This window comes from Gavia stellata, chromosome 12 (genome assembly GCF_030936135.1).
Source record: "Gavia stellata isolate bGavSte3 chromosome 12, bGavSte3.hap2, whole genome shotgun sequence".
In the NCBI taxonomy this organism is placed as follows: Eukaryota; Metazoa; Chordata; class Aves; order Gaviiformes; family Gaviidae; genus Gavia; species Gavia stellata.
This window is the reverse complement of record NC_082605.1, coordinates 9,626,114-9,642,707: the sequence shown is the minus strand read 5'-3', so window position 1 is coordinate 9,642,707 and position 16,594 is coordinate 9,626,114. Positions and strand designations below refer to the sequence as shown.

At 39.2% G+C, this 16,594-nt stretch overlaps 2 protein-coding genes across 3 annotated transcripts; both read left to right on the top strand.

Moving 5' to 3' along the window:
* The first annotated feature begins 597 nt into the window (after positions 1-597).
* Positions 598-2,936, top strand: SELENOK (selenoprotein K). 2 transcript variants are annotated; one of them, XM_059823344.1, is made up of 4 exons: positions 598-642; positions 1,242-1,332; positions 2,084-2,164; positions 2,840-2,936. In XM_059823344.1, exons 1-4 carry the CDS (start codon positions 624-626, stop codon positions 2,934-2,936), a joined length of 288 nt encoding a protein of 95 aa, XP_059679327.1. In that variant the 5' UTR covers positions 598-623. The 2 variants fall into 2 exon arrangements, with proteins under 2 accessions (XP_059679327.1, XP_059679328.1); XM_059823345.1 differs by having other exon boundaries at positions 2,840-2,927.
* A 2,885-nt stretch (positions 2,937-5,821) lies between these two features.
* Positions 5,822-15,802, top strand: ACTR8 (actin related protein 8). The gene is made up of 13 exons (XM_059823186.1): positions 5,822-5,944; positions 6,174-6,344; positions 7,224-7,334; positions 7,595-7,699; positions 8,345-8,518; positions 9,081-9,174; positions 11,346-11,478; positions 11,802-11,955; positions 12,477-12,572; positions 13,166-13,306; positions 13,710-13,974; positions 14,300-14,463; positions 15,142-15,802. The coding sequence occupies exons 1-13, from the start codon at positions 5,822-5,824 to the stop codon at positions 15,283-15,285; spliced, it is 1,875 nt and encodes a 624-aa protein (XP_059679169.1). The 3' UTR covers positions 15,286-15,802.
* Positions 15,803-16,594: the final 792 nt, after the last annotated feature.

The window sequence follows — 16,594 nt, the reverse complement described above, 5'->3', positions numbered from 1 at the left end:
GTATTCTGTTAGAGAAAACCACAGGGTTGGACAAAGGCTCTCTTCAACAACTAGAGAAAATTGAGGCCGTGACAAAGGACAAAGGCGCTAGCTTTTACGCAAGATCCAGAAGTTAACTAGAGAAGACTACAAAGAACTTGTAACTTCTACGAAAGCTGCCCTTGCATACTAGCAGCTATGGTTATTGTTTCCTGTTACTGCTGGTAAAACCATACGCTTATCGGGCATGGCACGGGAGCTCCGACACAGCGTTAGACGGCGGTGCAACTACTAAAATAAATTTTAGCAGTGAACCAGAACCGCCCGCTATGAGGGAGGAGACGCCCCACCTGAACACCCCCGATCCCAGGGCGGCCGCCCCGCAACGGGGCTGCTGAGGGGGACCGCCCCGTTTAGAGAGGGCTGCATGCCGCTACCATTACTGTGGCCAGGGAACCGGGGAAACAACCACCGCCACAGCCACATCACCACCGCCCCGAGCCGCCACCGCCCCTTTCCCCTCAGCCCCGTCAGCCGGAAGCGAGGAGCCGCGACCACGGCAGGTTCTGGGCATGCGCCTCCCGCCCGCGCACGCGCAGTGGGGCCGAGGGCAGGTGACGGGGCAGCGCCCGCGGCCCGCCGCGATGGTGTACATCTCCAACGGTGAGGGGCAGCTGGGGGGGGCGGGGGGGTGCGCCTGTTCCCCTCAGCGGGGCGGCGGGGGCCAGGCTGGAATCTGGGCAGCGATCGCGGGACGGCTGGGGGGCATCGGGCCTGCGCTGGGCAGAGCGCTGCCCCCGCGGCCCGGGAGAGCCCCGCACGCAGCCCTGAGCGAGCAGCGCCACTCGCCCGCTGCCACTGTCGCTACCGAATCAACCCCACGTCCGCCCGCTTCTCTGCGGCCTGGATTTGAGCCTCCCGCGCTTCTAAGCAGTTTTTAAGGACTGTGAAAGGTCCAAGCGTGTTCTGCGTACATCGGGAGCGTTAACAGAGAAGCAGCTTAACCACATAGAGGGAAACAGAGACTGTACTGGTGTGTTATTGTCAGTTTATCTGGACACAGTGTCTGTTTGGTGGTGGTGATCCCATTATTTCAAGTACTTGGACAATACCCTGTAGGGAATGAAACTTGCTACCGTTGCCCACGAAGTGTAGTTTCTCCATCGCAAATTCTGGACTCAGCAGATGTGTTTTTATGTAAGCTGCTGTACAGTGTCACATACTAAACATCGCGGGATGTTTTGTATCTTGGTACGTTACAGGACAAGTTTTGGATAACCAGAGTCGGGCTCCTTGGCGTTTGTCATCTATAACAGATTTCTTCTGGTCGATAGCAGATTTTGTGGTTCTGTTGTAAGTAGAAATTAATTCTTTTGATGAGCTTTATTTTAGATTTGTCATAGGTAGAAGCTACTCGGTGCCATCTGTAACACAACAATAAAGATGTTACATTTACTCTTTAGCATTCCATATCTACTGTCCCCAAAACATATATGAATGCTTTACTATGACTATGGGGCTTTGGTTATTAAGCACTATAGTATATTTAATAAAAAGAAAAGTGTATGAGAAGTGATGCTAACTTACTGGGAGTTCAAATGAGTTTTCTTACATTTGTTCCATTTTAATACTGCAAAAAGAAAAAGCATATACTTTTGTTAAACAGCTACTTTCTAATAGCTGATTAAATAATTAAGATATTATTTGGAGAATTTCTACCAGGAACAATAGATTCTGGCTATGTAAAAATAATTACAGAGCAGTAATAACAAATTTATGGCCCCAGATTGAAGCTGGTTAAGAAACAAAAATGTCTTTTGATGTATTCAACAGTCTCGCATTATTTCAGTTACAGGTTTATAGTTTATGCATTTCTTGCACTTTATTTACCAGAAATAATAGATTTTATCATTTGAGCCTTACTGTAATTTGGAATGACTTCAGAAAAATTGCAAAGATTTATTAAACAGTAACCTTGAGAAGATATACTGTTCATTCCTGAACGCTACTTACTGCTTTTCAGTCCATTTCTTCTCTTGCAATCCAAAAAATTCAGAAACTATATCTAGCAATCAATTCACCTAACTCCTGTTTTATTTTTCAGTTTCCAGAGCATTATTCAACCAGATTTGAGAAGAAGAGGCTACACATCTTCCTCCTATTCAGGATACAATGATGGAAGAGGGTATTTTCTCATATTCACACTACTTCTGATTTTTTTTCCCGTCTTAGCAAAATGACATAATGTGTTCAGATTACAGTTGTGATTTGCATTGAATCAGGTCATGAAGACGACTAAAATGTTTATCTGCGGTATTTTGTCTGAAACTCATTGATAACAATACATAGCTCTAAATGGCTGTAATAACACTCACTGAAACAATTTTTCAAACCTGCCTAATGGTATGGATCTTTGTTGAAATTCTTCTTTTGTTAGACTTGCTTATACTCAGCATTTGATTTATAGTAAATTAGTATTTACTGTAAATAAAAATCATGTATTAGATTATCTACAGATAAAACAAAACACTTTGTTATAGGGATATAATTTCTATGAACAGTATAGTTACTGTGTTTCTTTGTTCTTAATGGTTTGCCTAACTTTTGTGTAGGACTGTGTAAAAGCCTGTTAGCCGTAGCTTTCTCTTGTGAGACGGGCGTAATTAGAACAGTTTGCGTAAGAGAATTTTCGTGAAAGCGGGGTTGGAGTTTTTTTACAGCTTTTCACATGAAACCCAAACAACTTTTCCAGAGGTTCTAACTTTCTAATTACTACCACTTAGAGACAGTGTTATTATATTTCTAGTTTAACAATTTAATGCAGATTGAATAGATATTGTTTTCCTTGCTTTCTTTTCAGGCCTCCAACACATCCTCGCCGAAGGATGGGTCGAATAAATCACTGGGGTGGAGGCCCCAGTCCACCACCAATGGCTGGAGGTGGATGAGGAAGGTAATTCCAAATCTGCTGTATCCTGCTTTGAACTTTTTTTTTTAAATAACAATGATGATTGAAGGTTAAGGTAGAATGGAGCGTTCTGTCCTCCTTTTGCAAAGATTACCAAAACAGGAAGAGAATCAAAGTGGTTAGATACTTTCAGTAAACGGGGAAAAAGGGGAGGAGGGTGTTAAAAGGTTTTGGCTCAGAAATGGTGAGATTCTACTTTTAATTGCATAGAAGTAGATATACAAAGTGGAGCAAATATTTTTGAACACAGCTGATAAAAAACTATTCAGAACTTTTCATCTTTTTTGGCTGCTAATTTAAAGTGCTGTCCAGATGGGTAGTGACTGAAACATTGTTTGCATTTCTAATAGTTATCATGTGACACATGAGGTTTTTTGTTTAAAGTACATCAATAGAAAAGAAGGAAAATCAATAAGTTGGTAAAAGACTATTAGTAAAAATATTTTCTCCTGTTACAGTGATAGAGATATGCCAATCTTGAATTCTAGTATAGCATAAATCTCAGAATTGCTTAAAACGGGGGCAAAAACCATTTTAAAAGCCCTGGTCTTTAAATTTCTTACAGCTGCCTGAATTTTAATTCTCTTTTTTTTTAATTAGTTTAGCTGGTGGGAGTTTCATCTAATACTGGATGTATATATAGTATGGTTTAATTTACTTAAAGACTTAAGTAAACAATCCTTTTTCATTACTCACTCCCCATTGTTACCATAATGAAAGTTACAAGAAAACAAACACACACGCTGGTGGTTAATACCCATAAGTCTTGTAGGAAAAAAGTTCATATTCCAAAAAGCACATGCACCAGTATTTCAGTTCCCTAGAAAAAGGATAAGCTTCCTCCCATGATTTTTTTTTTTCCATTTGGATGGGGTTTTTTTACTAGCCAGGAGGCCAGCAAAGGCTGTGGGGAGGGCTTTTGGGTAATAATGGCAATGTATAATTGGTTCAGGAATAGAAGCTTGTGAGCCTTTAGGATATCTCATTTAGCTAAATTAAAAATAGTTTTATTTTAAAGTTGTTACTTAGATAATTATATCTTACAAAGAAAGGCCTTGTTGTCTTTGAGTGTACTGAACTTACTGTCTTTCAGGTAAACACCTGCTGAAGAGGCAGGGAAAAGAGCATACACATTTGCAAGATGAAAGGGAAGAAGAGTTTAGTGGTGGACGAAATAAGTTTGAATGTTGTGAATGTGTATGTCTAACTGGAAACTGTTCTGTGATACAAGCAGATTAATGAAGTTGTACTGGGAACTCCTTCTCCAAGGATCCAGTGTAACTGAACCGCAGTTTTATTAAATACATGTTTACTGTCTAAAGTCTTTGTATAGTTTCTGAACATTTTACTGTAGTTGCAAAGTAGTAAGTAAATTATATTTGGCTTGTCACAAGGCTGACTTTCTCATCATTTTTAGAAAAAAAATCTCCCTGAAGTACAGTGAGCGATTTTCTGTTCAAATGAGGAAGAATACATATTTATATTTGATACAGAAGGTCCCTCAAGCGTCAAACTTAAAGCAGAGCTTCCTAACAGGTTTTGTATTTACCCTATTTTTGTCAGTACTAACATATTCTGTACCTTGCTGTATTTTTATGATGGTAATGATACTTTAAAAAAATGCAACTTACAAATTACTTTGTCTTACAATCCTTGCCTTTTACAAACTTGCTTCCTTAAGGCCCATAATGGGTTTTATAACATGCCTGTTTTATAATCACCTCTTCAAACAACTTCCTTCTCTGTTATAAACTTACTCAAATGTATAAGCATATTTGCTGTACAAATTTTGGTAAGACTTTTTTCAATAAAATTAGGCTTTGTTTTTATTAGAGGAAGAAAAGGTAGTGAACTCAAATAGGGTGCTAACACAGAAGAGTTATTTTCTTTTAAACAGTAACTACTTATTAACTAATTTACCCCATTTCAGGATGGGGGTTTTTTATTGTTCTTGGGTTTTGTTTGAGGTTTGGCTTTTTCTGTTCAGTTGGAGAGGGCTGTGTCTATTTGAGACAAGATTAGCAGCCAAGAATCCAGATTGAATTATCTTTTACAAGATGCCACCGCAAATTTTTTACTTAAACCTCTCTAATAGTCCCTTTAGCAGGAAATTATAACATCCAGCAATGCCTCTTGGTTAACATCAGCATCTACAAATTAGCTGGCAAAAGCCAGCTAGTTGGGGTGAAATCACCCCCTCCGCTGGTTTCCACTCCTGCCAACACGTACCCAACATAAAGTTACAATCTTCTAAACTTGCTGTGTAACAGCAGCCTTCAGTCTAATAAACATACCTTCCTCCGCTCTTCAAACATCACATCTTCGTAGTTTATAACGGAGCTTCCTGCCCACAGGCCAGGTGTGTACAGGTAGGTATGTCACTGTTAGTTCTCCACAGGTGTATCACACATACATCAGCTGTACTATGATGTTTTTATAGACACTATTTTTAAGTAAGTTGTTCGGAGGACTGTGTTACCCTTCTTCCAGCCCCCGAGCAGTAACAGCCCAGCTGACAGGCTTCGGCTGCCGCCAGGTCAGGCCTCCCGGAGCGGCGGCGGTGCTCCCCAGGCTCTCTGCTGACCGCTGCTCGTCCCCTCAAGCGCAGAGCCCGGGCAGTCCCCCGGCGCAGCCACTGCCTCCTCGCGCCCCGCCGCCAGCCGAGGCGAGGCGGCCCGGGACATGGGCCGGCGCCGCTGAGGGGGCGGCCGGGCCGGCGAGCCCCTCCCCGCTGAGCCCCCCCCGCGGTACCTGCCTGAGGGGCGGCGCCGGGCGCGGGCCCGCCCGCTTCCGCCCCGCGCGAACGCCGGGCTCGGTGCTGGTCGGCCCTCGCCGGAGCCGCTTCCGCCTGGCGCCGCTGGCCCGGCGGGGAGCATGACCCAGGCGGAGAAGGGCGAGGCGGAGAACGGGAAGGACAAGGAGCGCGACCGGGAGCGCGAGCAGCGCGGCGTCAAGCGGCCCATCGTCCCCGCCGCCGTGCCCGAGTCCCTGCAGGAGGTGAGGCCAGGCCCGGCCCGGCCCGGCCGCCCGGGGAGCGGTGAGGGGCAGGGCCGCGGCGGCGGCTCCGCGGGGCCGAGCGGCTGCGCTGGGGCGGAGGGGAGGGCAGGGCAGGGCAGGGCGGGGCAGGCTCGGCCTTTTAAAGGCCTGGGCACGGGGGGACGCCGGGGCGGCTCCAGGTGGGCGCGGGGACGCCGGCCCACTCCCCTGCGCCCTGTGGTGCTTTCAGCAAATACAGAGCAACTTCATCGTGGTGATACACCCTGGCTCGACGACTCTGCGGCTCGGGAGGGCCACGGACACGCTGCCCGTGGGCATTCCGCATGTCATCGCGCGGCGGCACAAGCAGCAAGGACAGGCGGCCTACAGAGACAGCTGGCTCCTGAGGGACGGGCTCAATGTAAGCCGGGCCGCGCACCGGTGGCGTGTCCTCCCAGCTTGCTGAAACTGATGTTTTATCCACGTATTTCTATTGCATTTTTTAGTTGTGTAATGCGTATCTTCCGCTCGTGCGTTATATTTTTCCAGAGAGGAATACGTCCCAAGACAAACTTTTTCCTCTTTTAAGGTGCTGTAAATGTCACCTTACTGAAGTCAGTAGATTTGCACCGGTCTGTGTTAGGGCTTTATTGGACTTGTTCGCAATGATCCAAGTCTAAGATATTGACTGGTTGAGGGTTTGTGCTCATTGATTTCTCTGCTCTGTGGTCTGATATCACACACACTATTTGTGTTTATAGAATGACAACTGTAGAGCTAGAATTGGGCTGCTCCATTTGTAAATGCTTTTTTTACAAGTTGGTTTGTAACTTGGATAGTGTAGCCAGTAATTTCAGTCCAGCTTGCTCAAAAATATATGTAGTGATCTTATTCATACTTTGTACAAAAAAATCATTAATCAGATTAATGTCTGTGATATTAAACCTCACCTTTAAGTAATGGAGAGCTATTGAAACATTTTTGCTCTTACTTAATATTTCTATAGTTAAATAGATAATGTCTTGAGCTCACTCTGGTGATTAAGTCCAGCAGCCATTACAATCAATTAAAAGATTCAAGTTGACTTAGACAAATAGGTGTTGGGAACTCTAATGTAAAAAAGAGTTTCTTTAAAAATAAGCGTATGTTCATTTTACATTGTACCAACCTTCTGTCCTTTCTACAGTCTATCAACTACAGTAATGATTCCGTTGTTTAATAATAGTTTCAGTATTACCAGTATACAGACATGTAGTTGGAAAGTAAGTATTTACGTTGCATATTTGTGGGTTTTGTTTAGAAACCTGAAAGTACTGAGCAGAGACAAAATGGCCTTAAAATGGTGGACCAAGCAATATGGTCCAAAAAGATGTCAAATGGCGCAAGGCGTATACCAGTGTCACCTGATCAGGTAACTCATTCTTAAGATCTTATTAAATTGGTCATTCATATAGTCATTTGGTGTGATGCTATGTTTTAGTGGACAAGAATAGATACCCTTTATGCAGCAAATATGGATAGTGCTATTGTGTGCCCTAACTCTGAAGACCTGAGACAATGATGATTTAAAATGGTTCTTCAGGGGGGTGGGGGTGTTTCTTTTTTCTTTCCTGTATAAAAAAGTGACTGGTAAAATATTTATCAACAGCATTTGTTTTGATTACATTTCAGGCCAGGTCATACAACAGACAGATGCGGCCAGCTATTTTAGATCACAGCTCTGGGGCCAAGTGGACAAACACATCGAATCATCCTGAATTTTTGGTAGGAGAAGAGGTAAGATTAATTTTGCTGCTGCAACGAGGCTTGGTATTACGTTTTAATGCGGCTATGTAATCAGTAGCAGTTTGCTGTATGTTAGTATGTATTAAAAGGCATATAAATTTAATCAAGCAATACATGAGAAGCTTTACTATAGACTAACTGAATACATACTATCATTCAGCAAGACCAGACAGTTTCCCTCATTTACCTAGAAAATAACATTGATCCTTTGCTGCTGTAAATCCATGTTTCTGCAGGGACTTGTGGAGAACTTTGCCCATGTGCTATAATTCAGAGAAAAAGCAAGAAACTGATAAAAGGATTGGTACATGGAATCACCGCTGAGTAATTAGAAATTCATGAGCTTCAAAAAGTCTTTAAATTATTGTAGTTACTAATTTGAGATAATGGAAAAATATACTGTTGTGTTCATAGTAGCTGTCCATGGATAGGAATATTCAAACAATTTAAACCATGTATTTAATGTCTTTTTTATTGCAATAGTTTATAATCAATCCCTGTTAAATCCACTGTATTGCTGTCACATTGGTTTGAGTGCTGCTGTATGTCTTGTATCAGTTTCTGAAATATTTTTCTAGTATTTGTTACTAGTCTTTTGGGAAAAACAATGCATAGAATATTGTCTCTTATTTTCAGGCACTGTATGTTAATCCACTAGATTCTTATAATATACATTGGCCTATTAGAAGAGGGCAGTTGAATCTCCACACAGGACCTGGCGGCTCTCTCACTGCAGTATTAGCAGACCTTGAAGTTATATGGTCACATGCAATACAAAAATATCTGGAAATACCATTGAAAGACTTAAAGGTGAGCTGTGAACATATTGATGTAGGCTGTGTCCACTTCTGTAAAGTTACTATAAAAGAGAAGCAACCTGTTAGTGTCAGCCTCTTACTGGTGGTTTTCTTAACAAATAAATTCTTTCTGCGGGTGAGCATGGTTCCTAAGACTTCATTTGGAATTTTGGGCATGTCTTTAAGACAAAAATTGTTAACAGAACTTCTACCAAGGCGGTTTGGAAATCCCATTGTAGAAATTTCCATCTTAGTCTGTTTGGGATTTTTTTGTTGACTAGAAAGGAGGCAACTGAGGAATGGGTGCCTAATACTTGCATAATTTTTTCTCCTTGCCGAGTAGGTGTTTTTCTCATATCTGTTGTACTTTTAAACATTTTAGTGACCCATCAACCCTTAACTTGGTACTTACTCTGAACTCATTTTGTAAATTATTAAAACCCTTCCCCCTTTCCATAATTTTGCTTCTTTTAATAACTTGTATATTATGCTTTCTTCCTTAGCATCAGATATTCAAGAATGTAAAGAGAAACTTAATTTGAGAGACGGCTTTAATTTACTCTTCTTATTTTCAGTACTACAGATGCATTTTACTAATTCCAGACATCTATAATAAACAACATGTGAAAGAACTGGTAAATATGATCCTAATGAAGATGGGCTTCTCAGGTAAAACCATACATAAGCAAGCACTTCATGATTAATAGTGTAAAGATTTTTTTTTTTTTTTTTTTTTTACCTTTAGGGCATATTTTGGCACATCAATCCCAGTTTGGCTGGGACTAGCGCCTTTCATCTTTTGCTATTCCCATGACTGTTGTCTCTTTTAACAGGGCAAAACAGTTGGCTAGCATTGAAACAAGTTTCTTGGTTTGCTATTAGGTATTCCAACCGTGAGCTTCTCACTTCAGATGAAATAAAAGTAGCAACAGTCTGATTTCTCAAGTGTTTCTAAAATGCACAACGTTAACTCCACAGAGTATTAACATTCTTAGACTTCAATACAAAAGTATATGATGTAAGATGCTGCTACTGTCCTCTCTACAGGATGATGTAATAGGAGGTTTCAGAGTTGTTTAAGTGCATACGCTAAATATAGAAGAGCAATACAATTTTTTAAAAAATAACCAAGTAATTGTTAGCTGCTTCTGCGTATTTATTTTAGGCTGGAAAGCCCTCTGATGAAAGAGAGTAATGCAGTTTCCTTTTAATTAAACTGCTGGAAGTTTTTGGCTAGTCTTCTGGAAAGAGCTGCTGTAGTCTTAGCCATCTTTCTCTGATTTCACATTTAAAGAAAACACAGCAAGTCATTATGGAAGGCACAGTAACCCAACCATATGGAGCATACTTAGTTTGAAATAATCATAGAATCGTTTAGGTTGGAAAAGACCTTTAAGATCATCAAGTCCAACCGTTAACCTAACCCTGCCAAGTCCACCACTAAACCATATTCCTAAGTGCCTCATCCACACGTCTTTTAAGTACCTCCAGGGATGGTGACTCAGCCACCTCCCTGGGAAGCCTGTTCCAATGCTTGACAACCCTTTAAGTGAAGAAGTTTTTCCTCATATCCAATCTAAACCTCCCCATCAGAGTAGTAGTACCTTTGGTGCTGCAAAGTCCTTTTCTATATTAGGTATGCAAGGAAAGAAGCTTAAAAAGTGGACAAGAATAGTAAGTTAAATGACAGAAACTAGTCAAACAGTAAGTTAATTGTAAGATGTTGGAGATTAATACTGCTGTTGTTTAATAATTAATCAGTACGAAGTGCAAACAGTTCCTAAGTGTTACTCTCAGCAGAATGTGCTTCTCATGAGATGTAAATTTTGTTCACATGCATGTATATATTTGATTCATTTCATTGTGTTAAAATGAACAAGCCATATTGGCTGTTAATTTTAGTTTTTGATCAGAATGGTTCTAAATAATACTTTGTTTGATTCCTCCTCGGTTTTTACATAGAAGTAATGTGAACAGTACCTAATAATACTACTATGTAAAAATGTACTGGCACTAGGATAGAAGAATTTGCAGTTGAAATGTGTTAGCTTCAGAGGAACAGGAGGAATTTTCTTAGTAGAAAAAAACACGAAGCTTCATATTCATCTGATACGTGAAAGTGAAAATCAGAAAGTATCATTAATAACTCTTCAGAGTGCCATTTCTTAAATAATAATTTGGTGAAGAGCTGAACTAATTATACAGCGTAACTAAATTCTCTTAATCTATTTAAAAACATTTGCCTTTAAAACAGTAATTCTGCTTATTTTTTGTCTACAAAACACAGCTCAATTGAGCTATTCTTTTCCTTCACTGGCTAGAAGGATAGACGGAAGCCTCCAGTATGTCTCAGGTTTAAGTATAGGCTTGTGATACAAATACAAAGGTACTCTTTTACAGAGTTAAGATTGAAAGGAAAGCAGACAGTGAAATTGGACCTTGTTTTATAACTATTTAAAGAACATATCTAAAATGGTAATCATACTTGATTAAAACTAGAAAAAATTAGGAAAATGCTTCATGTGCTTCTGATAACCAAAACCCTGCAATACTGGTTACAAAAACAAGTAAAGTCTGGAGGCAGTATCTTTAAACTTGCAAAAAATAAGAACATTTGAATATAGGCATCCACCCCACTCTTAGCTTTTCTCAGGACTTTAAGGGCCTACCCAACAAAAAATCTGTACATCTCCCCCCCCCCCTTCACTAAATATACAGACTTTCAGTGCAGAGTCAGGCTATTAGTAGATTTTAAAAGACATTAAGGTATCCTTTAAATGTCAACAACATGGCTCTGGAGCTTGGCATAAGTTGGATGTAATTTTTTCTCATATTGCTAGGAATTGTTGTACACCAGGAGTCTGTCTGTGCTACTTTTGGAAGTGGTTTAAGCAGCGCATGTATAGTAGATGTGGGAGATCAGAAGACAAGCGTTTGCTGTGTAGAAGATGGTGTTTCCCATCGCAACACCAGGTATCTTGATATGCAGAATTGTTATAAGCATGTATTCAGTTGCTTATTAAAGACTTGACTTTAAAAACATTTTTTTTTACAAATACAAGGGTTTTTTACTGTGAGCTGTGTGACAGGGTCATCATGTTATGGTATGAACCTTAAAGAATTCTGACATCTTTAAAAGAAGAAAACAGGCAGAACTGATGCTCTGCTCTGCAAACTATGTGGAGGTCACGATCAGAGCATGTCTAAAACATTGCTTGTATTCCTATGTATGCTACTGTAAAAGGCCAGTATTTCAGCAAATCAATAAAATAATCTTTTTCTTCTCTGTGCTTTAGGCTGTGCCTTGCATATGGAGGATCTGACGTGTCAAGGTGTTTTTATTGGCTTATGCAACGAGCAGGATTCCCATATAGAGACTGTCAGTTAACTAATAAATTGGATTGCCTGCTGCTTCAGCACTTAAAGGAGACATTTTGTCATCTAGACCAGGTGAGAAGGGAGAATGGTATATTCTCCAAGTAATTTTTTTTTTCCGTTACAGAATGCCACTCTGAGGAGCCCTTTTGCAAGTCTACAAGTGCTTGTAAATGGAATAAAATGTAACGTTTTACTCAGTAGAATACTGGCAAAAGCTGGAGAAGCTTTAGACTTGAAGTATTTGTAAGTTGTTTTATTTTTCTTCTAGTTGAAAGAGACCCAACTCTTAGAAAGGTAGTTTGTTTGTTCCTATTACTGAAAGAAGCTGATAGTAGCTGCATAGTTGCTTTTTCTCAGCTTCAGTTTTGTAAGATCTGCCAGTAGGTCTCTTCTTTCTGCACAAACCCTTATTTTAGAGGCTTAGGCATGTAGAAAACTGTTTTGGCAGATAGCAGTACAAAGAGTTCAAGAATAGGTAAATTAAATTCACGGTCTAAAGAGTTTTGTTACTTTTTGTTGTCTCCTACAGTTTAAAGAGATTATGCAGAGAGATATAAAAGTTACAATTTTTTTTACATTGTTTTTGACCTTAGGATATTTCTGGATTGCAAGACCATGAATTCCAGATTCGTCATCCAGATTCTCCAGCTTTATTATACCAGTTCCGATTAGGAGATGAAAAATTACAGGTGATTTTTTTTTTTTTTTAAAATTACAAGAATTATATTCAGCATTCAGGCTCAGGGCCTCACTTTGTATCGGTCCAGTGATACTAAGCCCACATGATTTATGGGTTGTTCTTAACATATGCATGTTGATAGTTTTAAAATTAATTCCTATATGTATGAATGGGCCTAATGCAACACTAGTGGATGCACAAGACTTCCTAACTAGCTTTAGCCAGAGTGGTTGTAGCTAAAGGTTCAACTAAATATGATGATATTTATTCTTCAAGGGTAAGGAATGAATGCTGATTTTGCACATTTTTCACCTCTTCATTGAATTTTCTAATTTTGTGACAAACTGCATTTGAATACTTATTTATCATAAAATGCCAGAATCTGTGAAGAAACCTATATACATGTACAATTGTACGTTTTGGGGTTTTTTTAATTACACAAAGCTGAAGACAATTTAGCCTTTTACAAAACTGTTTGAAAAAATGTATATTTAATTTTCAATTGTGAGAAAAATAAAATAAGCTTTTTCTTTTTTTCATAGTAAATACCAAAAAAACCCCAAAACTATGTAGTAAAACCATGTCAAATCTCTCATTCTTCAGGCTCCGATGGCTCTGTTTTATCCAGCAACTTTTGGAATTGTTGGACAAAAAATGACAACTTTGCAACACAGGTCACAAGGCGACCCTGAGGATCCTCATGACGAACATTACCTGCTAGCCACGCAAAGTAAGCAGGAGCAGGTGTGTGAATGCTCCTTTTATTTTTCGTTAAGTATTACTTAATTGGGGAATAAAATCAGGACTCATTAGCTCATATCAGAAACCAATGTTTTTGTTATCTGGGCCAGAAGCATTAAAAATAAATTTAAAGTAAGGAATTACGGATGTCTAGACAAGTCCTTAATTAGAACTGTTTATTTTCAGAGTCTAAGAGGGCTTCTTATTATGGCATTGATACATCTGATGGAGTTCAAAATAAAACCCTTACTTTGAAAGTGAGGATTAAAATCAAATAATAAATGCTTAACCTTTCTGTGCAAAAAGATGTCGAGGAGTACAGTGGTGTTAAGTCTTTGTATTGTTCTGTAACCTGCTGAAGATCTTTTTGCATTTTTATAGCTCAACTTGTTTTCTCATTTTTAAGTCTGCAAAAGCTACAGCTGATAGAAAATCTATGTCGAAGCCTGGTGCATTTGAGGGAGATGTGAGAAGCCAAGCCTCAGACATTTCAGAGAGGATCTACCCACAAGAAGTGGAATTGGGATCTTCCCAGAGTGATTGTATGATATCTGGAAATGATTCGGAGGAACCTTTAACTGCACACATGTCCAGGAAAACGGCTATTTCTCAGTTTGAAGGCAAAGCCTTAGGCCTCGACAAAGCTATTCTTCATAGTATTGACTGCTGCGGTAAGTATTACATTTGTACAATTCTCTAAAATATGCACGTCAGTCAGTGTGGATTTTTGGTAACTTGGGTATATTTTAGCAAAGTAACGCATACGTCCCTAAGTTTTCATCATCTCTAGAGTAGCTACACTGTTCCTTATACTTGCATTTTTTTGTTGAGGTTTCTTGAGCTAGACATTTTGAATCTCCAAGGAATAGAAAAAGAATTTTAAAAGCAAACACCATTTTCTGTCTGGTTTGACTTGCACTAAGTTCTTTATAATACAAATACAGGCCCTATTAACTTTAAAAAACAGATATATTTCTATATATCCATTCATTCCAGCATCTGATGATACAAAAAAGAAGATGTACAGCTCCATCTTAGTAGTGGGAGGAGGCCTTATGTTTCATAAAGCTCAAGAGTTTCTTCAACACCGAATTCTCAACAAAATGCCACCTTCCTTTAGAAGAGTTGTTGAAAATGTTGAAGTCATCACAAGACCTAAGGTATACTGTTAACTGACAGCTAAATGCTTAATAAACTACGATTGGTTGAAATCTTCAAAAAGATTAAAAAAGTAATATTCTTTCAAAACCACGGATTAGTTGTATATCTGAGGAGATTTAGGAGAGCTTTCAGCTCATAACATAGCACTCTCCAATTACAGGCAGGAAATTAGAGGTACAGCAAGAGTGTTACTAGTATTGATCACTGAAGTGGTTATTAGCTAAAGCTTTATTCTTAAAGAAGCAGTTAATACTGGCCCGTGAAGTTAGCCTGTCTGCTCAGCAAGAAATTGTGTTAGGGGGGTTTTTTTATTACTATTAAGGTAAAAAAGAAAGTATGGCGTTAAAAGAGTGATTTTCATTTGGCGTTAATCAGGCAAAATTTGTAAAATCAAAACTTGAGTATTTTTCAGAGCCTCCACTGCTGAGGACAGGATTTCCATGACATGCCTAGAAGGCATCTTAAAAAAACAAAAGTGACTTCTCTAAACACCTTAAATATTCTTTCCATATTTTTATCTCACTATTTTTTCCTGAATAATTTTGAGAAACTTCTTTTCTCCTCCCCTCACTCTGAGATTCTAAGTGGTGAATACTGTTGGAAAAATTAGGATATGAGTTTTGAGAACTATGCAAATTTACACCAGTGATTGTGTACAATCTGTGTTTTGAATTTAGGATATGGATCCTCGCTTAATTGCATGGAAAGGAGGTGCAGTTTTAGCCTGTCTTGATACAACCCAGGAGCTATGGATATATCAGCGAGAATGGCAGCGTTTTGGTGTCAGAATGTTACGAGAGCGAGCTGCATTCGTATGGTAATGGATATGTTTTCAGTGGAATATGATTAATTGAGGATTCCTTTCCCCAAATGCCCCCTTTTTCCAATGCAGATGTATTGATCTTCTGCTGATAGATATTTTTGTATTTTATTAAAACTAACTGCAACTGAGATTTTCCAAAAGCAGTTCAAAAGAAGTCTTCAGCATTGCTGTACCTCATCTTTTGAACTGTATGCATTGAATTCTGTGTACAGAGTATCACAGTCATCTCCAAATTAACTACATTTATATTATATAGGTTATGTATACTAAAATTGCACAGTGTGGGAATTTGAGGTATAAAATATTGACATGACAGATGTTAAGCCAAGATTCATGTACAAAGAAGCAATAGCTGAAGAGTGCAGGCTGTGGGTTTAATGCCTTATTCTCATTCATACCCTAATGTTACCAGGAGTTGAAATTGTTACATAAGTGATCATCATGGAAAAAGTGAAATGGAGAACCCAAACTACAGTTGCTGTTGGTATTTTGCTTATATAATAAATTATATTATTCAGTAGAAATACTTAACAATTTGAGTGGAGTATTTTTTCTTGCCTGTTCTCATCATCAAAAGCTCTTGCTAACTTTTCATTATCCATGGTAGTTACCCACTCTTTTTCCTACTTAAAAAATCTAATATATTATGCTCAAAAGAACTAGATGCATTTTTATATAGCCAGCACCAACCTCAATCCTATGGTAAAGGCACGTGGGCTTTTTCTCCTAACAAATAATTCTTAGTTACAGAAGCGCTATTTTTGGGGTTGCTTTCTTCTGTAATGAAGGCTCCCCACACCCTCAGATCACACCTCAAATCCGTATCTGCAGTTATAATCTAGATAAAAACTATTAAAACACAACTGTAATAAATATCAAAGATCAATGAATGTAGTTTCTACAAAGCACATGAGAAAGAACTGACTTCCTTTTAATCTGCTTTCATTAAAAGTTCTGAAGAGAAAGGAATATTTCCGCCCAAATTATGCTGTAATCTTATCTGAAAGTATTTTACTGCAGACTGTGATTACATTCTTGTATTTTATTTAAGACTAGGACCTCTTATTGAAGATAGCATGCAATACTTCAAATTTTACTCTGGCAAGATTAGATGCTATTGCTGGGGTTGGTTTTTTGGGGGAGAAGGGGGCGTTCCCTTCAAGAAACGGCTCCAGAATTCCTGTTACAGAGGAAATGTATTTTTTTTAAGTAAGTCGCATGATTGTAATACAGAAGAGAAAGTACATATGTAAAAGATCTTGTATAGATTTGTTGATATACAAATGGTTCTCTATGGCAAACATTTC